Source organism: Loxodonta africana, chromosome 1 (genome assembly GCF_030014295.1).
Source record: "Loxodonta africana isolate mLoxAfr1 chromosome 1, mLoxAfr1.hap2, whole genome shotgun sequence".
Lineage (NCBI taxonomy): Eukaryota > Metazoa > Chordata > Mammalia > Proboscidea > Elephantidae > Loxodonta > Loxodonta africana.
The window spans coordinates 186750769-186775829 of NC_087342.1; the positions used below are offsets into that span (position 1 = coordinate 186750769).

At 35.1% G+C, this 25061-nt stretch overlaps 1 protein-coding gene across 8 annotated transcripts in view; it reads right to left on the reverse strand.

The window, feature by feature from the left end:
• Positions 1–25061, reverse strand: part of TBC1D32 (TBC1 domain family member 32) — a 318311-nt gene that overhangs the window by 190783 nt on the left and 102467 nt on the right. For all 8 annotated transcript variants that reach the window (XM_064290365.1, XM_023539436.2, XM_064290356.1 and 5 more), the window contains 7 exons: positions 22645–22787; positions 18815–18942; positions 15242–15443; positions 14581–14663; positions 9113–9251; positions 6192–6279; positions 2856–2974 (listed from right to left, as the gene is read on the reverse strand). In XM_064290365.1, the coding sequence (XP_064146435.1) occupies positions 2856–2974; positions 6192–6279; positions 9113–9251; positions 14581–14663; positions 15242–15443; positions 18815–18942; positions 22645–22787 (902 nt within the window). The remainder of the gene's footprint in view (positions 1–2855; positions 2975–6191; positions 6280–9112; positions 9252–14580; positions 14664–15241; positions 15444–18814; positions 18943–22644; positions 22788–25061) is intronic.

The following is a 25061-nucleotide window of genomic DNA, read 5'->3' on the forward strand; positions in this document are numbered from 1 at the left end:
TACCTTGCTCGTGGATAGGAAGACTTAACATTATAAAAATGTCTATTCTACCAAACGTGATCTATACATTTAATGCAATTCTGATCCAAATCCCAACGACATTCTTTAATGAGATGGAGAAACAAATCACCAACTTCATATGGAAGGGAAAAAGGCCCCAGATACATAAGGCATTACTGAAAAAGAAGAACAAAGTGGGAGGCCTTACTTTACCTGATTTTAGAACCTATTATACTGCCACAGCAGTAAAAACAGCCTGGTACTGGTACAACAACAGATACATAGACCAATGGAACAGAATTGAGAATCCAGACATAAATCCATCCACATATGAGCAGTTGATATTTGACAAAGGCCCCGAAATAGTTAACAAATGGTGCTGGCATAACTGGATATCCATCTGCAAAAAAAAGACACAAGACCCATACCTCACTCCATGCATAAAAACAAGCTCAAAATGGATCAAAGAACTAAATATAAAATCTAAAACAATAAAGATCATGGAAGAAAGAATAGGGACAACGTTAGGAGCCCTAATACATGGCATAAACAGTATACAAAACACTATTAAGAATGCAGAAGAAAAACTAGATAACTGGAGCTCCTAAAAATCAAACACCTATTCCTCATCCAAAGACTTCACCAAAAGAGTACAAAGACTACCTACAGACTGGGAAAAGTTTTTAGCTATGACATTTCTGATCAGTGCCTGACCTCTAAAATCTACATGATACTGCAAAAACTCAACTGCAAAAACACAAATAACCCAATTAAAAAATGGGCAAAAGATATGAACAGACACTTCACTAAAGAAGACATTCAGGTAGCTAACAGATACATGAGGAAATGTTCACGATCATTAGGCATTAGAGAACTGCAGATCAAAACTACAGTGAGATTTCATCTTGCTCCAACAAGGCTGGCATTAATCCAAAAAACACAAAATAATACATGTTGGAGAGGCTGTGAAGAGATTGGTACACTTCTACACTGCTGGTGGGAATGTCAAATGGTACAACCACTTTCGAAATCAATTTGGCGCTTCCTTAAAAAGCTAGAAATAGAACTACCATACGATCCAGCAATCCCACTCCTCGGAATATATCCTAGAGAAATAAGAGCCTTTACACGAACAGATATATGCACACCCATGTTCACTGCAGCACTGTTTACAGTAGCAAAAAGATGGAAACAACCAAGGTGGCCATCGATGGATGAATGGATAAATAAATTATGGTATATTCACACAATGGAATACTACGCATTGATAAAGAACAGTGACGAATCTGTGAAACATTTCATAACATGGAGGAACCTGGAAGGCATTATGCTAAGTGAAATTAGTTAGTTGCAAAAGGACAAATATTGTATAAGACCACTATTATAAGAACTTGAGAAATAGTTTAAACTGAGAAGAAAACATTCTTTTGTGGTTATGAGGGGGGGAGGGAGGGAGGGTGGGAGAGGAGTATTCACTAACTAGATAGTAGATAAGAACTACCTTAGGTGAAGGGAAAGACAACACACAATACAGGAGAGGTCAGCACAACTGGACTAAACCAAAAGCAAAGAAGTTTCCTGAATAAACTGAATGCTTCGAAGGCCAGTGTAGCAGGGGCAGGGGTCTGGGGACCATGGTTTCGGGGGACATCTAACTCAACTGGCATAATAAAATCTATTAAGAAAACATTCTGCATCCCACTTTGGAGAGTGGCATCTGGGGTCTTAAATGCTAGCAAGCGGCCATCTAAGATGGATCAGTTGGTCTCAACCCACGTGGATCAAAGGAGAATGAAGAACACCAAGGACACAAGGTAATTGCGAGCCCGAAAGACAGAAAGGGCCACATGAACTAGAGACTACATCATCCTGAGACCAGAAGAACTAGATGGTGCCCGGCTACAACCAATGACTGCCCTGACAGAGAACACAACAGAGAACCCCTGAGGGAGCAGGAGAGCAGTGGGATGCAGACTCTAAATTCTCATCAAAAGAGCAGACTTAATGGTCTGACTGAGACTAGAAGGACCCCGGTGGTCATGGCCCCCAGACCTTCTGTTGGCTCAGGACAGGAACCACTCCCGAAGCCAACTCTTCAGACATGGATTGGACTGGACAGTGGGTTGGAGAGGGATGCTGGTGAGGAGTGAGCTTCTTGGATCAGGTGGACACTTGAGACTATGTTGGCATCTCCTGCCTGGAGGGTAGATGAGAGGGTAGAGGGAGTTAGAAGCTGGCAAAATGGACACAAAAAGGGAGAGTGGAGGGAGAGAGCGCGCTGTCTCATTAGGGGGAGAGTAGAGACTGACTTGATTTGTAAACTTTCACTTAAAGCTCAATAAAAAGTATAAAAAAAAAAGTCATTGAATTATAAAAGAATATTATATGAGTGCTTCAGAACTTTTTTTACCATGTTACTCTAAATGACAGTATCTTTCCTCTGCTTACTCCTGTCAAATAATCCTGACAATATTCTATTACATTCAATCCTTTGGGCAAAAAGCTACTTTCTTTGTTTGCACGATTTTTTTTTTTTTTTTGATTGGTTGGTTTTGGTTTTGGGTTGTTTTGTAACATGCCTGGTAGGCTATTACTTTTTATTAAGGGTGAAAAAATATAATTAAAATAACATGAAAGAAAAACACCCTTGCAAAACATCATTCCCAGAGAACACCAGTATTCCTATTATTCACTAAATTTATTTGGCAAAGGAAAAAAATAATTTGTAAATGCAAAGAAAGAGGGGAAAATGGAAAGCCTACTATTTGTAACTGAACATAAAATGTGGATGAAATCATTTCTGAGATACATACTTAAATTCTACATATTATTGGACAAATCAAATCACTTCTTACCTTTTGACAGCTTCGGTCAATAGGATCCACTGGAGTAGATCTAGGATGGGTTACCCTGACATCATCTCTTCCACATTCCAGATTGGCCCATAATTCAGTTATAAGTGCACTAATAAACCCTAAAAAAAAATTATTTTATGTCATATTTATAGTATTAATATTTCCTTGGATTATGGACTAAAGATACGAATATCCCTCTGGCAAGACTGGTCCATACTGATATGAGACATATCCTTGTTTCTTATATAAAAAATAACCTTCTACTCTTGATAGAAATTATATGTGCCATTATTAATATACCTTATGATATCTCACTACTATAAAACTGTGCAATGACTAAATTCTGAAAGACAATTTCCCTGGAGAATTGTTGAATTATGAGTGTCAGCTTTTATTCAGCAAAAAACTCTGAACATGTTTTTTCTGAAAATTGATAAGGTTACATTTTGCTCTGCAAAGGAGCCAACAGTGAAAGGCAGCCTAAAAAGGTATACATTTGTATGTGTGTGGCAGTGGTGAGGGGAAAAGGGATCAGAAGGCAGGATAGATATCTTTTTGTACCCTTACTCCAATATAATTTTTATTTTTTCATAATTCCATATACTTTCAACAATTCTCAGTTCACCCATTTTTGCCTCAATACAGTCTAAATACTCATAAGTCAGATACTACATATCTAAATGCAAATTAATATTAAATTTGATTATTATTAAATTCCTCTAAGAATCAAATCATAAGGATAAGCAAAAAAAGTAACATCTGTAAAAGAAAACTGTAAAATCATAATAAGTTCAGAATAACAATATTAGAGCAGAAAAGTGCTTACAGCATAATAAAAAAAAATATGGGCTCTGGGCTCAAGAATTTCAAATTTCTAATCCACTAAATTATGAATTGTATGTCCTTATGCAAGTCCTTTGACTTCTTTTAGACTCAGTTTTCCTATTTGAAAATGAAAACAATAATGTTAAAATCCAGGACTGCTATGAAGTAAAAATGGGATGATAAATGTAAAATTCCTAATATAGCACCTAGATACTGTAAGAACTCAAGCAGTATTGTGAAGAACAGGAATTCCAGAAAACTTAATTGTGATCATGAGGAACCTGTATACACACCAAGTCATTCAAACAGAACAAGGGGATACTTCATGGTTAAAAGTCAAGGAAGGTGTGGGTCAGGGTTGTAATCTTTCACCATATTTATTCAATCTGTATGCTGAGCAAATAATCTGAGAAGATGGACTATATGAAGAAGAACAAGGCACCAGGATTGGAGGAAGACTCATTAACAACCTGCATGTGCAGATGACACAACTTTGCTTGCTGAAAGTGAAGAGGACTTGAAGCACTTACAGATGAAGATCAAAGACCACGGCCCTCAGTACGAGTTACATTCAACATAAAGAAAACAAAATCCTCACAACTGGACCAATAACCAGCATCATGATAAATGGAGAAAAGGCTGAAGTTGTCAAGGATTCCATTTTACTTGAATCCACAATGAACACCCATGGAAACAGCAGTCAAGAAATCAAATGACACATTGCATTGGACAAATTTTCTGCAAAACACCTTTTTAAAGTGTTAAAAAGCAAAAATGTCACCTTGAAGACTAAGGTGCATCTGACCTAAGCCATGGTGTTTACAATCGCTTCATATGCATGCGAAAGCAGGATAAGGAAGACCGAAGAAGAATTGACACCTTTGAATTATGGTGTTGGCAGAGAATATTAAATCTACCATGGACTTCCAAAAGAATGAACAAATCTGTTTCAGAAGAGGTACATCCAGAACACTCCTTAGAAGCAAGGATGGTGAGACTTTGTCTCACGTATTTGGGCATGTTATCAGGACGGATCAGTCTTTGGAGAAGAACATCATGCTTGGTAAAGTAGAGGGTCAGAGAAAAAGAGGAAGACCCCAATAAGATGGACTGACATAGCGCCTGCAACAATGGGCTCAAGCATAACAACAATTGTGAAGATGGCGCTGGACAGGGCAATGTTTTGTTCTGTTGTACACAGGGTCGTTATGAACTGGCTCAACAGCGCCCAACAAAAACATGTCGTTGTCATTGGGTCCTATCGAGTCAGTTCTGACTCGCAGCAACCCTATAGGACAGAGCAGAGTTCCCCATATTGTTTCCTAGGCTGTAATCTTTGCAGGAGCAGATTGCCAGGTCTTTATCCTGCAGAGCTACTGGTGTGTTCAAACTGTCAACCTTTCAGTTACCAGCTGAGCACTTAACCACTGTACCGTCAGAGCTCCTCCTTTGTCCTATAAAAAACTGCATTGACGCCTCTCATGAAAAGTTTGATACTATGAGGTTCAAAGACTTAATGATTTGACCAAGGGTATGAGCTGAGATTAACTCTAGACTCCAAACAACTCCATTAATGTACTCCTGAATGTTACACTAGATTGGATTTTAAGTAGAAAAGAAAAAAGACACAGTTCATCTGCCAAGAAATATGTTTCATAATTCAAGTAGCCCAAATTAGTTCAGTCAAAAAATAAATTTAAAAAACACTATAGGAAAATATTTTCATTTAAGGTGAGAATGAACAGTGATCACTGATGTTATAATTCATCAACTCTAAGCCTTGAAATATAGCTATAACATCTCTTTTAGAGATTACATCTGTCTGTGGTTAAGGATTTATGTAATCTTCAAATACGAACTATTAAATTCCTAATGTTTTAAAGTTCTTGAAAATCTAGGTGATAGTGGATAATGCATACCAACTGCAAACTGCAAAGATAAGTGGTAAAGGTTAGTTGTGAATAAGATGCTTTCAGGAAGGAAGGAGAACAAGGAAAAAGGAAATGGTACGCATCAGTGATAACAATTATGAATGCAAATTTTGATGCACATATGTTACTGATAAGCTGAACATTAGGCAATACTATAAAATGTACCAAGAGAGACGAGGATATATTTTTTATTTGCAAGATAAGCCCTAAAAGCATCAAGTATCTCTCATTGGTTCATTATGTGTCACTGTTTTAAGGAGGAAAGAGAACAAGGTTGGGTGTGTGTGTGTGTGTGTGTGTGTGTGTGTGTACATGTCATGGGGTGGCGGGGAGTCTGAGAGGGATTTCATGGAATAAAAAAGATAAAAAAATAAACCCCTAACTGTCTTCTACCTAAGGCCTAACTTGAAAAGAACTTTAGAGTATACATCCTGACACTTGAACATGCCTGTTAAATTTTCAGTTGGCTTCCTCAATTTATTTAATTACGGTTCTGATAGATAAGTGGTAACTTTGATAGAGGGTTTAAAAAATTTTTTAAATGAAGCAATTATAGTTCTAATAAAAAGGAAAGTCTTACCTGAATTTTGTAACGCTATTGCACCTGCTGCTGTTGATGCCACTTGAGCAACCACAACTCCATAGCCAAACTTTTTATGCCTGCTGATCTGAAAACACAAATAAGGAACTCCAATGAGATGCAAGAAAACACAGCATGCTCATATAGGGTTATTGGTTTTTTTTACAATGAGAATACTAAACATTCCATCAAGTAAGGATAATACTAGCAAGAACAAACAAAAAAATTACAATTAAAGAGTTTGTACTAATGCAATATTTTTGACAATCTTATTTCAGATCTTGGTTCTGGTCCCAGCTCTAAAACTCAGTAGCTTTTTGACCTTGAACCTTTTTATAAGTTAAGTCTCTTCATACATAAAATAAGGGACTTAGGCTAGATGAAGATTAAGATTTATTACAACTCTAAACTGTATTATTCTATTGTTTACTTTTTTAGGTTGGTGCCATAGATTTCCTAATTAATATACATTTGTATTGAATGTGAGTTTGTTAACTAGGCTCTCAGATAATCAAACAATCAAAAAAAAATAGTATCTTTAACGTGACAATTATTTTTAAATACAATTTTTGTTCCTAAGAAAAGAGAATTTTATATTATACAAAGAACTAATCTTTAACATTAATTCACAGATTTCTAAATAGCTCTGTACGTAACCGTAATTTATTATTTTACAAAGGGAGCATTAGGTATGCATTCATAATAGAAATCAAAGAGAATATAGCTCTTTATATAAATCAGAATAAGGAAATAATAAAGAGATATTATAAAATGTTCTTCCTGAGGCTCTGGCCAAGATCACATTAGTTAATAAAATGTTTCACTGGTACACAGAGTGAAGCAATTGCAATTTAGACTTTTTAAAAAATATTTCATAAAAAGGATGCATTTTTAATTTCAACTTTTTTAAAATATAAACTGCACACTTGCTGTTTTAATGCCTCCCCCCCAAAAAAGTAGTTAAAGAGAAACTAAAAGACCATGAGAAAGAATTAAGTATATTCCTCCTGTTTTCTGTTACTTAACATTTACAAATTTGCCTTCCTTTTCTATTTTTATTACTCATATTACCCATTTTCCTTAATTTACAATCCATCAGTTCTTTAGTCGGACGACAAAGAGTTACAGCCAGATCTATGTCTATCTTTTCCCACTCACCTTCCTCCACAAGAACTAAAGAACACATTACTCATCAATATCCCCACTGATTCTGCTGATTCAGATGTCTGTAGCCATAGGGGCTTCCCAAATTCACGCAAAGTACTGAAGAGGCAGAGAAAATCTTAGAGAAGCTAGAGATGCTTTACTAAACAAGACTTTCACTTCGTTAACATTGTCAAAGATAAGAAAAAAGAAACCTGGGCTCTAGTCTTCCTAGACTAGATTATTATTTTTTAATATGTAGAAACAAAAAGGGAAATGTAAACTGTTAAATAGTATATAAGAAGAGGCTCAGCCTCACCAACAGAGAAATGGAAGTTAAAACACTACAGTTTCATTTCTGTAAACTTAAAAAGTCTGAAAAACTTCTACACATTCTACAAGAAGTAATACACATATTCAAAGCCATTGGAGATGCCTGGGGCAAGGGAATGTATGCAGAGTGAAACAGAATGCTACGTCAGAAATGACAGGGGAATAAAAATAATAAAACAAGAGAGGAACTTTTCATGGATAGGTGAGGACAGTATGCCATGAACTGAGGCAAGTAAGTAACTGAATTCTTTCTACCCCAAGTCCATTTAAATAAACAAAATAAAAAATACGTTTTTATAAGCAAGAATGGCGAGACTACATCTTACATACTTTGGACACGTTATCAGGAGGGATCAGTCCCTGGAGAAGGACATCATGCTTGGTAAAGTAGAGGGTCAGCAAAAAAGAGGAAGACCCTCAACTAGATGGATTGACACAATGCCTGCAACAATGGGCTTAAGCATAACAATTGTGAGGATGGCGCAGGGCCGGGCAGTGTTTCATTCTGTTGTACATGGCGGTCGCTACGAGCCACAACAGACTGCACGGCATCTAACAACAGCGCGTTTATATATATAACAAAGCTAATATCATAAGCTCATGAACTAATGTTCACACGTTTTATTTATGAAGGAATGAGCATGGCCTGCACTCAGGGACTCTTTATTCTTCTTAAGCAAAGAAAACTCAAAAGAGTAAACTATTTTATTTATTATAAACAAAAGCAAAAAATTGCAATTGAAAAAAGTACGAGAAAGAGAAGATAGTTTTGCAAGCAGGTAACCTAGTGACAACAAGAAACAACTGAGACAAGAGAGAAAAGAAAACAAAGAAGAAGGAAGAGAGGTAAGAAGGGGAGGGGAGAGAAGGGAAGAAAAAAAAAACTTTTAAAAGCACACCTGAGATTCCAAAAAACTCAAAAAGTCTGGGAGTATTTACTATGACGGCAAAAAGCTAAATACACCTGAGTGACCTCTGAGAGTATCACCGTATTATGAAACAGAAAAATACTTGGCTTTCTGAGAAAAGGCTAAATTATATTTTATTTAACAGTAGGAATAAGAGAATTCCTGTAAAAAAATTTTTTTATTAATAAAATAGGAGGTCCAAACCTTCACTGACATACACATTTAGGTACCCAATAGGCTTTTTTCTCCAGAAGTTCCACCCAGTTTCAGTATATCTAAAAAAAAAATTTATAAAACATCTGGATGCTTAACTAAAATTTTCAACTCCATTTGGTTGCTTTTCATCTTGTATAAGCATAGTCACAGATACCAACATTAATTCTCTAATTTTTCCTGAAAAAATATCAGGTTAAATATTATAATGCTATATGGTTTTTCAATTGAGGTTGAATAGCCTCTTCACACAGAGAAAGCAGAATAATATTCTTATGGCCTTTACAACAACAAAAATTTCTTGTGGCAGATGGTAATTCTTACCTGTAATTTTTTTGCATATCGGTTGAACATTAGGGTCACACATTCATTGATAGCACCTGTTTTTTGAAGAAGTAGTAGTCCTTTGGGGGTGGCAGCAAAATTTAGTAAATCATCTAATAAATTCTCTTCCCAAGCCATACTGAAACAATAGGTAAAAAAAAAAAAAAAGACAGAATTTTTTAAAGTATACTCAAAACTGAAAAGAAAGAAAATACTTCAGCTTAATAAAATAAAACAAAACAAACCTATTGCCATTGAATTGATTCTGACTCATAGAGACCCTATAGGACCGAGTAGAACTGCCCCATAGGGTTTCCAAGGCTGTAATCTTTATGGAAGCAGACTGCCACAACTTAATACTAATAGTAACTGAACTTACAGAATACATGTTGGTTGCAAATTACTCAATAAATGCTTAATAAAACAGAAAAGGCATAGTTTCTATGATAGTGAATTATTTTATTCTTACATATTCTATAAAAATAATTTTCCTTCACTGAATGAATCATTAACTGTGTATGTCAGAATTTTAATTACACCTAGGTTCTCATCCATGCCTTAATTTCATTCTATTTTCATATTATAACTCCGCTGTGCCTGGATTTCTCAAGCCCAACTCTCTATTATTTCTGTACTTTCTTTTGTTTATAATCTGTCTGTCTTCTGACTTTCTAAAACATAGCATGCATATTGTCTTTTATTTCTTCCATAAGTTTTTTATTTATTTTACTTTTGGGAATCATTTTTTTTTTTCTCAAAACACATCTTTAAGAAAAGTCAACAACTTTCTCCAGAGAAAAAACTTGAAACACTGAGAAGACACACGAAGATAATAAAATTAAGGAGGGAAAAAAGTCCCAAATACATCAGCATTCCTAAATTGTAAAAAACGTATACTCATACATAAAAAAATAAGAGAAAGCGTGGCAGATTGGATAAAAACACAAAATCTACTACTTAGAAGGGTAGAAATTGAAGGATAGAAAAAAAAATATATACTCTGTAAAACAGCTATTGATATATGATCCACCTCCCATCTGTAACTTCTTTTTCTCCACTGCCCAACCAGCCAAATTGGCTGTATGTCAAATCCAGTAATATCTTCACAAAAAATCTAATAAGAAGAGATTCCTTCCTTAAATAAAAACACAAACCATGACAAAAAGAAAGCATTTGGCTCTTAGAAAACAGTTGTGAAGTCTAGAGATTCACAATCCACTAGGCAACCTTGAGGCAAAAATGCACATATTGATTATGATCGAGAAGAAAAAAATCGCAAACAGCATTGATAAGCCAATATATCATTCCTGGACATTGGCCTACAAGTGGAATTCTTGTTATAGGAGGAAAAATAAAACAGATCACCAGGACTACCTTCTGAAGCACCTCTCTGTGAGTTCCAACTGCCAACCTTTCAGCCAGTAGTCAAGCTCTTAACAGAATGGTAGATTTAAATGTGTAACAATTATACTAGAAAAAAAAAATTACAGTAAACTTTTAGAGAACTAACTATTTGCTGAGCCATTATACAGGTAAAGAACTGTGCAAAGGTTTTTTGGCTTGTTGGATTTTTTGTTTGTTTGTCTACCTAAAGCAAAAATTCATCTTTAATATTTATAGACTATTCTGTAAAATTCTAATTTTCACTTTTTAACCTATGTCAATACTCAATTATAAAATAAGAAGAGAACCCTAGGAAAAAAAAAAAGAACATGTAGAGACCCTTAATTTAAAAAAAAAAAAAAAAAATTTCCCATTAATCTAACTCCATATCCAATTGATATTTGAAAAACAACATGAAAACACTTAAACTAAATTTTGATATATATATATATATATATATATATATACACACACACTTATTTAAATAATTTTCTGGTTCCAAAATATAATTAAACTAACTTTCATACATTTTAAAAATCCACAATTTAAATATAAATAAATTTCACTGACATTTAAAAACATTTTACCTCCAGTGAACTCTCCAGTTCGATTTCCAGTTTTGTTGTTGTTGTCATTAGGTGCCATCCAGTCGGTTCCAACTCATAGCGACCCTATGCACAACAGAATGAAACACTGCCCGGTCCTGCGCCATCCACCTTGTTGAGGGTCTTCTTCTTTTCTGCTGACCCTGTACTCTGCCAAGCATGATGTCCTTCTCCAGGGACTGATCCCTCCTGACTACATGTCCAAAGTATGTAAGACGCAGTCTCGCCATCCTTGCCTCTAAGGAGCATTTTAGCCGCACTTCTTCCAAAACAGATTTGTTCGTTCTTTTGGCAGTCCATGGTATATTCAACATTCATCGCCAACACCACAATTCAAAGGCGTCAACTCTTTTTCAGTCTTCCTTATTCATTGTCCAGCTTTCACATGCATATGATGCAACTGAAAATACCACAGCTTGGGTCAGGCGCACCTTAGTCTTCAGAGTGACATCTTTGCTCTTCAACACTTTGAAGAGGTCCTTTGCAGCAGATTTGCCCAGTGCAATGCGTCTTTTGATTTCTCGACTTCTGCTTCCGTGGCTGTTGATTGTGGATCCAAGTAAAATGAAATGCTTGACAACTTCAATCTTTTCTCCGTTTATCATGATGTTGCTCATTGGTCCAGTTGTGAGGATTTTTGTTTTCTTTATGTTGAGGTGCAATCCATACTGAAGGCTGTGGTCTTTGATCTTCATTAGTAAGTGCTTCAGGTCCTCTTCCCTTTTAGCAAGCAAGGTTGTGTCATCTGCATAACACAGGTTGTGAATGATTCTTCCTCCAATCTTGATGCCCGGTTCTTCTTCATATAGTCCAGCTTCTCATATTATTTGTTCAACATACAAGATAAAATTGGTATGGTGAAAGAATACAACCCTGAGGCACGCCTTTCCTGACTTTAAACCAATCAGTATCCCCTTGTTCTGTCCAAACAACTGCCTCTTGATCTATGTAAAGGTTCCTCAAGAGCACAATTAAGTGTTCGGGAATTCCCATTCTTCCCAGTGTTATCCCTAGTTTGTTATGATCCACACAGTCAAATGCCTTTGCATAGTCAATAAAACACAGATAAACATCCTTCTGGTATTCTCTGCTTTCAGCCAGGATCCATCTGACATCAGCAATGATATCCCTGGTTCCATGTCCTCTTCTGAAACCAGCCTGAATTTCTGGCAGTTCCCTGTCAATATACTGCTGCAGCCATTTTTGAACGATCTTCAGCAAAATTTTGCTTGCGTGTGATATTAATGATATTGTTCTATAATTTCCACATTCGGTTGGATCACCTTTCTTGGAATAGGCATAAATGTGGATCTCTTCCAGTCAGTTGGCCAGGTAGCTGTCTTCCATATTTCTTGGCATAGAGGAGTGAGCACCTCCAGTGTTGCATCTGTTTCTTGAAACATCTCAATTGATATTCCATCAATTTCTGGAGCCTTGTTTTTCGCCAATGCCTTGAGAGCAGCTTGGACTTCTTCCTTCAGTAGCGTTGGTTCCTGACCATATGCCACCTCTTGAAATGGTTGAATATCGGCTAATTCTTTTTGGTATAATGACTCTGTGTATTCCTTCCATCTTCTTTTGATGCTTCCTGTGTTGTTTAATATTTTCCCCATGGAATCCTTCACTATTGCAACTCGAGGCTTGAATTTGTTCTTCAGTTCTTTCAGCTTGAGACACACTGAGCATGTTCTTCCCTTTTGGTTTTCCATCTCCAGCTCTTTGCACGTGCCATTATAATACTTTACTTTGTCTTCTCGAGAGGCCCTTTGAAATATTGTGTTCAGTTCTTTTACTTCATGAATTCTTCCTTTTGCTTTAGCTGCTTGACGCTCAAGATCAAGTTTCAGAGTTTCCTCTGACATCCATCTTGGTCTTTTCTTTCTTTCCTGTCTTTTCAGTGACCTCTTGCTTTCTTCAAGGATGATGTCCTTGATGTCATTCCACAACTCATCTGGTCTGCAGTCACTAGTGTTCAATGCATCAAATCTATTCTTCAGATGGTCTCTAAATTCACATGGGATATACTCAAGGTCATATTTTGGCTCTCGTGGACTTGCTCTGATTTTCTTCAGTTTCAGCTTGAACTTGCATATGAGCAATTGATGGTCTGTTCCACAGTCGGCCCCTGGCCTTGCTCTGATTCATGATATTGAGATTTCCATCATCTCTTTCCAGAGATGCAATCAATTTGATCTCTGCGTATTCCATCTGGCGAGGTCCATGTGTATAATAGTCGCCGTTTATGTTGGTGAAAGAAGGTATTTGCAATGAAGAAGTCGTTGGTCTTGCAAAATTCTATCGTTCTATCTCCGACATTGTTTCTATCATCAAGGCCATCTTTTCCAACTACTGATTCTTCTTCTTTGTTTCCAACTTTTGCGTTCCAATCGCCAGTAATTATCAATGCATCTTGATTGCATGATCGATCAATTTCAGACTGCAGCAGCTGATAAAAATCTTCTGTTTCTTCATCTTTGGCCCTAGTGGTTGGTGCATAAATTTGAATAACAGTCGTATTAACTGGTCTTCCTTGTAGGCGTATGGATATAATACTATCACTGACAGCGTTGTTCTTCAGGATAGATGTTGAAACGTTCTTTTTGACAATGAATGCAACACCATTCTTCTTCGAGTTGTCATTACCAGCATAGTAGACTATATGATTGTCCAATTCAAAATGACCAAAACCAGTCCATTTCAGCTCACTAATGCCTAGGATATCGATGTTTATGGGTTCCATTTCATTTTTGACGATTTCCAATTTTCCTAGATTCATACTTTGCACATTCCACGTTCCAATTATCAATGGATGTTTGCAGCTGTTGCTTCTCATTTTGAGTCGTGCCACATCAGCAAATGAAAGCCCCGAAAGCTTTACTCCATCCACGTCATTAAGGTCGACTCTACTTTGAGGAGGTAGCTCTTCCCCAGTCATCTTTTGAGAGCCTTCCAACCTGGGGGGCTCATCTTCCAGCACTTTATCAGACAATGTTCCGCTGTTATTCATAAGGTTTTCATTGGCTAATCCTTTTCAGAAGTAGACTGCCGGGTCCTTCTTCCTAGTCTGTCTTAGTCTGAAACCTGTCCTGCATGGGTGACCCTGCTGGTATCTGAATACCGGAGGCATAGCTTCCAGCATCACAGCAACACACAAGCCCCCACAGTACAACAAACTGACAGACAACATTAAGATATGGTAATCCTCTAAATTTTCTGGCAACATTACAATATGTTGGATTTCCTAATCCAATATGTAAATAAGGAATGAAGCTAACATAATAAAAGTTGCTAGATTTTTAAAGGTTACAAATAAAGTATCACATGCTTGCTAAAGTTTCTCCTAGATGTACCTGTATGCATTTGATCCTGGATGTACACATTTACCTTCCTGTAAAATATTCTTGCTATAGTAATTACATTATGATTGTAAACTTATTTCAATAACTGTAAAAACAGATGAGTTTAATTAATTGTACTTACATGTTTTGGGATTCCTGGCTTACTGAAGAAACAGAATCAGAACCCTCTACTGGGGTAGGAATTCTTTCTGATAGCAAACATGTCTACGAAAAATAGCAGATTGATTTACATTACTCTTGTTCTTACTGACAGTATTACTCATAAGATCTGTTAAACTACAATTTTATTTTTTTTATGTTTAATATAACTTAAATTTTCTTCAAGATTTAAATTATTAATTACATATCATGAAAAGTACTTAATAAATGAAGCATGTAATATTAAAAAAAAGAGTATTAGTATTCTACTCTACTGGACTATTGCTACACTATGATCATAAGTATCTACAACAAAAACAAAGTCCACCTGTCTCTAAAAATTGCTTAGAAATAACTTTCAAAGAGGAATGTTAGTCTATAAAAGGAAAATTTACTTAAAGCCTCTCCTACCAGAAGAAAGAATTTTCCAGTGCCCCGTTGGATCTTACTGTCCCACTAGGAGGGGAGGTACTGAAGTATCTCTGTGCCAAATTAAAAAGTATCATGTCCCTTTGGGTCTTGTGATGCTAAAGAAGTAATATTTCTCCAGCAAAATATTTTATCTAAGGTATAATACTACAATAGTGACTACATCTGAAATAAAGATTTGCAAAGAGGAAAAAAAGAAGCTTGAAAATACTTACCTTCTTCCATGCTTTTGCTACAGATTCATGCAAACTATAAGGAATTAACACCTGCAGACCTTCACAAGTACCATATATTTGTCGGCACACAGAAATAAAAGCTCCTTTAACCACAGGCAACATCTCTGATCCAGAAAAAATGGGACTATCTTCATCAAGAAGTTTTTTTGAAAATTGGGCAATTACGTGAGCACCTGTAGGACTAAAAGATGATACCTAAAGGTGGTTCCAAATTCAGATAGTCTTAACTTCATAAAGTACTTAACTTCATAAAGTACTACCAAAAAGCCTAGCCTTGTCATCAAACATCCTCACTCAGTGGGCTCTCCTTTGGTCCTCCTCTATCCTTTCTCACCCGTCAATATTCCTGTTCCCACCAATATACAGATGTCTAAAAATGAGCACAGTTTTAGCAGACTGGAGGAAAGAATAAACATAGAGAAAAAAAGCAATAAAATTATACACTTATAAGGTTCTAGACTCCATAGGACCAGGGCCATATCTAAGTGCTCTTGATTCTACAATAAAAACATAATCCTGTTCTCCATCCCTAGCACTTGTTAGCATCTGCCCCATCCCGTTAACAGGACTTAGTCCTCCCATCTCAAATACTGAAATGATTTTAATAATTAAAATTGATAATAATAGTAATAGATAAGTAATCATTTAGTAAATGCTCATAATGTCAGATACTATTCTAAGTATTTTAAATGCATTAACTCATTTAATCCTTACAACAAACCTATGAGGTAGGTATGCTATTAATCAATTTTTACACATTTAAGGAGTGCATTCAGTTGGTGCAGCTCTTTAAACTCCCCCTTTTTCTTTTCCCCATGCCACTGACATTATCCTTCATTCTCCATTTGGATAATTGCTTCACCATAATGCTATTTAACTTGTTCCTTTAGTTCCCTACATTTTCTATACATTCATAATTAAATCTTAAGACCTGGTTAGATTTAGGTTAAGTTTTTTTTGGAGGGGGGCACAAAATAACTTCATAGGAAGTTGCTGCTGTGTACTTTCTGTTGCATGGCATCATGAGGACCACAGTATCATTGCTCCAATTTAAAAAATAATTAGAAGGACAGATGTCATCAGCTGGACCCTTCTGGTAAAAAGTCTTCTCATCAACATTTCACACAGTGGTTTTAGCATATACTAATAAAGCTTCCTAGATCTACTATTTCATTAGAGACTACCAAAAGGGGATTTTCAAATTATATCATTATGTTTGCATCTATTAGCTAGAATTCTTTTAGTTACACTAAAATACAGTTTGTCCAGGAAAGGTCAGAAAAATGTTTGAATCTTTTTTTTTGTTTTGTTTTTTAATCAATTTGCAAAGTAATGAGTTGGTGAGTTGGTACTCTAACAACCTCAACATGTACACCAATAAGGCCTATTTTTTAATTTTTTTTTAATCTTTTTAAAGCCATACTTTTTATGTACTTTATGTATTTTAATCCATTTTAGTTATTTTTTGATCCTCAAATTGCCCATCTTCAAACAGTGGGAGGCCCCTTCTGGTTAGTGCCGATGTACTTTTGACACTATCCCTTTAGTCTTAGATAGCTTACTTGCTTCCACAAATGATAAGATATCCCAGGATCACCTTGTACATTTCCTGACCCAAACCCAGAATCAACCATTTCTTTTAAGATCCCTGCCTCATCTTAGTGGGAAAAAAATTTAAAGACCATAATCTGGGTGCCAGCTCATTGCTATGGAGTTGTCATTATTTCCAGGCCTTTTTGGTGGTAGTGCTAGAAAAAAAAATGTAATTTTTAAGAGAAAAAAAATGGTAAGTTTATACTTATATTTCCATTTTAAATTTAAGATTACAGAGGTTTATTTAACTCCTCTAATTTTTCACTTTTCTTTTTTCTCTTATACTAAAAATCTTAGTTCCTTATGATATTAACATAATTACTTATTTGCTTTACCTTAGAAAATACAAGCAATAGTTTCAAAATAACACCACCAATACTACTTCTAAAAACATATTGAATGCAATTTTAATATTACTTTAGGGCTTTTCTTTTTTTTTAACCTTAGAATATATCCCACTAGAAACGTTCCATCAAAATAATGTCACTTGAAGTAATTCTTTTCTCTGCGTGGACATATCACTAACTTGATGATTTAATACTTAAATTCACCTATTTCCATTTGTGTACAGTTTTAAGAACCGTGACTCTTTTTGCTATTTTTAATTTTGTTTCAAATATGTAAAACAGTTACATGATTCCAAAATCAAATCTAAGTACACGCAAAATATAATCCCAGGTGTCTAACTTCCATACCTGCCTCTCCATGTATTTCTCTCCCTTCCCTGAAAAGTAACCATTATTATTACTTTTCAGTTTACCCTTCCATTATTTATTTTTGAAAAATATAATCAAACATGGCTTTATTTATCCCTATCCCCCTTCCTTAGATAAAAGGTAGCATTCTATAAGCATCTTTGTCTTTTTTTTTTTTAATTTAACAATATTATATCCTGAAGATAACTCCACAGCAGTACAGGGAAATAGTCCTCATTCCTTTTTACATTTACTTAGTGCTCCATTGTATAAACATAATTTAATCAACGAGCCTCTTGTTACTGGACATTTGAGATGATTCCAGTGCTTTGCTTATGCAAATAATCAGAATGTATACTCTTAACCACTGCACAATGAAGACTCAGAAGAAATCTTGGAAAATAAACTGGAAATATTTCAAAATTAAAATGTGCATGCTCTCTGTCCTAGAAATACCACCTACTGAAATTTTTTTAAAAAGGCTAATATAGAAGAGATTTGAAGAACATTTATAATAGAGCTATCAAAGAAGGTAAAACCTAGAAACAACCTAATGCCCATTAATAGGGGAAATGTTTGAATAAATTATAATAAATCCATACTAAAAAGTATTACAAAGCTATTAATTTTTTTTTTTTTTTTTTTTTTTTACTCTGTACTCTCCTGGAAAGTTGCCAGGATTGTACATAAAAAAAAGCAAAATGCAGGGTAATGTATAAATGATCCTATTTCAGCAAAGGATAGATGAAAATTCTATAAATGTGTATATATGTTTGGTGCATCACTATAAGCTCAGAGTAAATCAGAAACATTTTAGTTACATTAAAATATTACCATAGTTAAGCCAGGTAATGGAACTAGGTGATGGAAGAGAAGAAAGGGAAATAGTTAACCTCTCTTTTGTACACCTTTGTGTGGTGTGACTGAATCAATCATGTGTGGCTTCGAAAGTTTAAAAGGGAAAGAACAAGGAAGCAGGTAATGAGGGGGAACAAAGGTCCCAGTTAGTGTGGAACTTCCTATTCTTATTTTGAAATTATGGACGTCTGGTTCTACTCTGCCAGCGCAATCCATAATCCTTCCTGGCTACTCCTTCAATCTTTTAAAGGTCATCTAATATTTTATCGGTGGCTTAGTCAGGAAACCTAACTGGAACAGTGATCCAGGTATTCATTATTAGTATATATAACATGACATTTTGGAAACTTTTAGTCAAATACAGAAAATATACTTAAAAAAAAAGCTATTTAATGTAGATACATACTTTTCTTCTTCAGAAGAGTTCACATTCTCTCCATAAAGAAGTAAAATAAGACCTTCTTCTACAGATGCAATTCTTGCCAAAATATCAGCTATGTGAATTAAAGCTGTTTCAGAGCAATGTGAAGCAGCCTGTACATTAAAAAGATAACAAGACAAATCATATAATTTTATGACATGCTACATAATACAGATGAAAATTCAATGGTGGTAGTGTCATTTAATAAAGTTATATTACCATAGCAAAAAAATTTAATGATTTGTTTGCTTGTGAAATGATACATATGAACTAAATGTGTCATTACACTACATGCTCATACCAGCAGAGTTGATGAGGCAAATAAACACAGATTTTTCACTCAAACCAGTTACTGTTTACCAAGATGGGTTTAGAGAACTGCAGCTCATGTTACAGTTTTATACAAAATTCTGCTGACAAATGCAGTTGCTCTTTTATTTCTACTTTATCCTTTGTTTCCCACCCATTGGGCTCCTGTATAGCTAATCAAATTACACGTAATGTATAACATACTACTGTCCTTTATAAGGAAAACCATCCCCTCCCACAGCTGACTGGGTCATGAGTAAGCCAATTCATGGACTGGCCCATGGCCAATGATGTCACCTTGTAAGAAAACATAAGCTGAATCAATCATATTTTCTGGCTTTTCGTTTTTAGATGGAAATACTAAAAAACTTCCGCCAATGTATATCAAAACAGTACAATGCAAACACTGAAAACTGGGGAGTCATGTTTATAGTAGGGCTCATAAAGAACTCTAAATCTGCCATACTTCCTGTTCTTTCTGGGACCTGCTTATTTACCTGTACCTGGTTGGATGCCAATATATATATACTCTATAATAAATCTCAATGTGTATCTATATCTTGCAAGCAATACATTCTAATAAATTCAGCTGGTTAGCTTTATAAATCAGGTATATTCACCTGGAGAAGGAACCTTAATATATTAGCCAGTTTTTACTTTTACTTTTCACACTAATTATCTTTAAACACACACACACACTTCTCTACCTAGGATACTTCTCTTTAAAAACAAAAATAAAACCTACTCCCCTATTAGAGCAGGTTCATTAAAGGCAATTCTTTCTCAGTTCTATATTCCCAAAATCCAGCGTAGTGCTAGTGTTATGACTTTGGCTCAACGTACAATGCTGAAGTCTTCAATTAGATACTGGATGTCTACTATGTGTCAGAGCTCCAGTCCCTAATCTCAAGAATAAATAATTCTAGCATAATATAAGTATAATTAAAAAGTATATAATACAGGAATATAGAGAAACAAATATCTAACTTTTGGAGGGAGAATCGGGAGGAAATTCGATGAAATATTCATGAAATAATCTATAGTCTGAAGAGAGGAATTTTCCATGTAGGCCAAGTTTAGGACTCCCCAAGGTGAGGAAAATGTATGCAAACACATGGAGATATAAAAAACTTATTTATAGAATACAAGTGGTCTATTATAACTGGAGTACATGGTCATGAAAATAGGTAGGGAACAAGAAAATAGAAAACTTGGCAAATGCCAACTTAAAAAGTTGGAAATTTATCCAGCAAGCAACAAGCAGGAAAGTACAAGGCAGCCTTGGTGGTAATATGGAGTACAGGCTGGAAAGCTGAAAAACAGGAAGTAGAAAAGCAGATAAAGAAATTATTATATATTCCAGGTAAGAAATTACTGGGGCTTAAACTAAAGCAGACGCAGTTGGGATTAAGAGGAATAAATGGATTGCAGAGATATGTAGGAAAACCAATCTACAGGTCTTAATTACTAATTGAATGAAAAGAATGAAGAAGGAGTTTAAGTTGCCAAGAGCCCCATCACCACAGAGGGAAACAGAAGAAGCCTGGAGAAATGGACCAGGAGCAGAAAAATACTACTGCTTTGAAAATGTCGTGTTGGATTTGCTCATGGAATAACTGAAAAAGATCTTCATCAGGTAGCTACACACAAAGCTGCAGTAAAAAAAAAAATCTAAATTTAGGGGTTCACTGCACATCTAATTCATTGAATGGAGAAAATGAACCAGTAAATGAGTACAGAAAGAAAAGAAAATGAACCAAGTCCTCAACTCCCCCAGAGGCCTGAAAGTGGCACCCTAAGAGGTGACTGAGAAAAAATGGACAGAAAGGGAAAGAAAAGAAAGTCAGAAAGAATAATTTTATGGTAGTCAAGTAAAGAGAATTTCAAAAGTTGTCAACTGTGTTCAGGGTCAGGTAAATACTGGTCTAAAAAGCAGTCACTAAGTAGCTATTTAGGAAGGTATGGGCAAGAGCAATCAGAGCAGCACTACAATGTGATAATTTGAAAAATTATTGGGAGGCAACGGAATCAAGGCAATAATGACAATAAATAAGCTTAATAAAAGGCCTGATCATTAAAGGGATCAGATATTAGGTGGTAGCTAAAGATGCACATAGGGTAATCAAGAGCTTCCCCATCCCAATTATGAGCAAACTTGAGCATATTTACTGGTAAAGGGAAGATGCGAAAAGAAAATAAAAAGTTAAAGATATATGAAAGTAAAGACACAAGCAGTAACTATGATGCAAGACATTTCTCAGCTCCAATACGATTTATATTCCACAATACTATTGATATTACAACATTCTATTATATTATATTGTGTATTATGAATTCTACTTGTTTCTTCTCTGCTTAGCTTATTCTCCCAAGGTTGCCTGTAAGATCACCAAACTAATTTATCGTTATATGCACTTATAAATTTCCTAGAATTCCACACTTTATACTACAGTCACATAAATGTTTAAAACATGTTTCCTGAATGAGTGATGCCTAATGAATGGACGAATGGATGGGCAGTTGTCCAGCCCATGAAGAGACAGGGATATGAGGGAAATAAAACTAGAAAAACACTACATTGAAAGTCAACAACCTTTAGCCCATTGATGAGCTTTTGAAGTTATTTCCCAGAAGTCAGAGAAACAGAGGGATATATCAGCCAGAGACCAGGGCTTACAGTCACAGTACTAAATCTGTCACTTGTTTAAATGTGTGATCTTGAGCAAGTCACTTCTTTCAGCCACAGTTGTGAGGATTAAACTATATCATATAAAGGAATATACTGTGCAAATGTAAAAAGAGACACATATGTCAAAACTGGGATTGTAAATAAGCTTTCTTTGCAAAGTAATACTGTTGTTATGTGCCGTCAGTCAATTCCAACTCACAGCAACCCTACAGGACAGAGTAGAACTACCCCACTGGGTTTCCTAGACTGTAATTTTTACAGGAGCAGATCACCAGGTCTTTTCTCCTGTGGAGTGTTGGACGGTTCAAACCTCAAACCTTTCAGTTAGCAGCAGGGTGTTTAACCATTGTGCCACCAGGGCTTCTTAAATTAATACAAGTTCTTCTTAATCTGAAACAGAGTTGGCTTGTCAGGAAAATAATCATATTTCCAAAGGCTATAAAATTACCATTACAGCAAATAACAAAACATTCACAAGATTTATTAGACTTGCAAGACAAATAGCTTCTTAACAGAGTGGAATAGAATTTTTCTAAGTTCTTCACATCAGCAAATCTAAGCCTGATTGGAAAAAAATTTTAAGATGTTATATGTACTTTTCCCCCACAATGTCATAACTAATAAATCAACTGACTGCATAGACTATGACTTAACTATAAATAAAAGTCTATATCAGCACAAAATATATTCACATATGGAAATAAGTTGTAACGAAGTAATATTTCAAATACATCAAGTTTAGAAATAAAGTCGCATTGAATATTCACTAACACCCAGTTAAGAGAGACTCTTTCACTCTTTAGGAAATAATACCAACCTCAGTTCCTTTCATTAAATTATGAATAGGCTGAAGAAGTGCCTCTATCACAGTGTTGTTATATAAGCATTCAATTGCACATTCTTTTTGATCACAGAGTATCCGTAGAACTTCAGTGACCATACTTGCAGGAGAGTAATTCTCTGACAAACAAAAAGCATTTTTAAATATGAAAACTTAAAACATTAAATAAAAACCAAAAACCAAACCCACTGCCGTCAATTCTGACTCATAGAGACCCTATAGGACAGAGCTGAACTGCCCACAGAGTTTCCAAGGAGCGCCTGGTGGATTTAAACTGCTGCTCTCTTGGTTAGCAGCCGTAGCACTTAACCACTACAGCACCAGGGTTTCCATACTCAGTACTTTTTACTTATGCTTTAGATATTGCTGTTACAAAAAATTCAACATCAAGATCAATTAAATAGTTCAAAAATCACAACTCAATTTCCAAAGGATGATGTATTACCAAAATCATAACCTGAACCTTAAGGGGCTATCAATTATCTTAATATATCCTCAAGTTAATAAAAAGCAAGTAAATGACAATAAATATGAATGCCAAAAGACAAGAACATAAGATCATTTTCTCTTTAATGTTGAATTACTGCTTGACATTGAGGATGTGGTTTCAAGCAAACTCAACTCTCTTCTGTTCCTAGCAAACACTTTTATTTGCTTTTACTTTCTTTCTTTTCTCAAATAATGTATTCAAGTGTTGAGTCTAGTAGAAAATTAAACCATAGTCATTAAAACTAGATGATCACTGACCAAAATGAAGACAAAGAGGAGGAAACTTCTATGCAATCTAGTATACATCCCTTGTTACTACAGAACCAATGAAAAGAATGAGTGTTTTAAAGATTTTCTTTTAAAATATATACCGGAAAACATATATGCACATATAAATGTAACACTGGGAATAGTCACTGAAAGATGTATATAATATTTTTAGTTTTATAATTAATGTATTTTCAGATATTTGACCTCACAATATTGGTTGTCCCAGTAAGATACAATACTAAGACTAGCACCAAAGCTCTTAATTTACATTATAATATTCTGTACTCCATGAACACAATAAGACTTCAAGCCAGTACTTGATAAAAAGGAAATGAAAAAGGAAGTTCAGTGATTTTCAACCAGTTCCAAATGAGAAACATTGTCTGCAATGAGAGATATTATTGATCAGCATATGGTCTTTCTTTCGTCTAATCACCTATTATTTAATGTGTGCCTACTATATGCCAGATATTGTACTAGGCATTGTAAACAGAGAAGTAAATAAGATTAAAATGTCCAACAGATGCCATTAAAAAAAAAAAATTAAACTAAGAAAGACAATTTTTATGATAAAGAAAGCATGGAATATTGCAGATATACACGGCAAGGGAATCTAACCTAGTACTTCATACATGCAAATGATATAAAGGCAGAAAAAAACCTTAGAACCACTGTTAGAATTAATAGCCTATTATAACTGCATAGTTAAAACCTACTAGTTGATAAATAAGGGGTCTTTGTAGAGCTACAATTAAGCACTCACAGGCTTGGCAGTTCTAACTCACCCAGTGGCTCCATGGGAAAAAGACCTCGCAATACGCTCCTATAAAGATTACAGCCTAGGCTAGGAAACCCAATGGGGTAGTTCTACTCTGTTATATAGGGTTGCAATGAGTTGGAATCAAGTCAATGGTACACAGAAACAACAGTTGATAAATGTATTACATAGCACTAAAGTATGGCTCAAATTATTTTTTAATTTGATCCACTTGAGATCTTCTAAGATTTTGTGCCAGCATTTTTAAGGGAGCATCCAGTTTCAGAACACTATGATTCTATAGGTTATGGAAGTGTTCTGTTATTAATTCTTTAGTTTGAAAATGATTAGTTATTTAAGGAAAATTGTGTAAAAGTTATCTTTTATATGTTAGCATTTTAAAACATTTTTATAAGTCAGTCAATAGCCATAAGACTAAAACAGGAAATTTTCTCTTTTATTCTTCAGCTAAAAAAGAAAAACAAACCCAAAAAAATCCTGATAAAGATTGAAGTTTTGGATGTCAACCAAAACAAGCAAGCTTATCAAAACGTTCAGGAAGGTATACAGATAGTATAACAAGTAGCAAAAAGAACACATCGGTAGCTGTCAATCAAGCTTCTCTTAATATCGTTCCATGAGAACACATTGATATTTAAAAATAACAACATTAAACTTCTCGGTGAAATTGATTATAAATAAAAAGGTAGTAAATTAGGGGTATCTTAAAATACCAATGAGCAAAATTAAATTTCATGGCTTACTTTCAGGACCAATGTAATTTTTTTGAGTAATACTGTATCTTCATGAAACTTATTTACTAAACTGAGTCAGTCACTCCAAACATCTAGACACTAGAATATTTCAGTATTTTCAG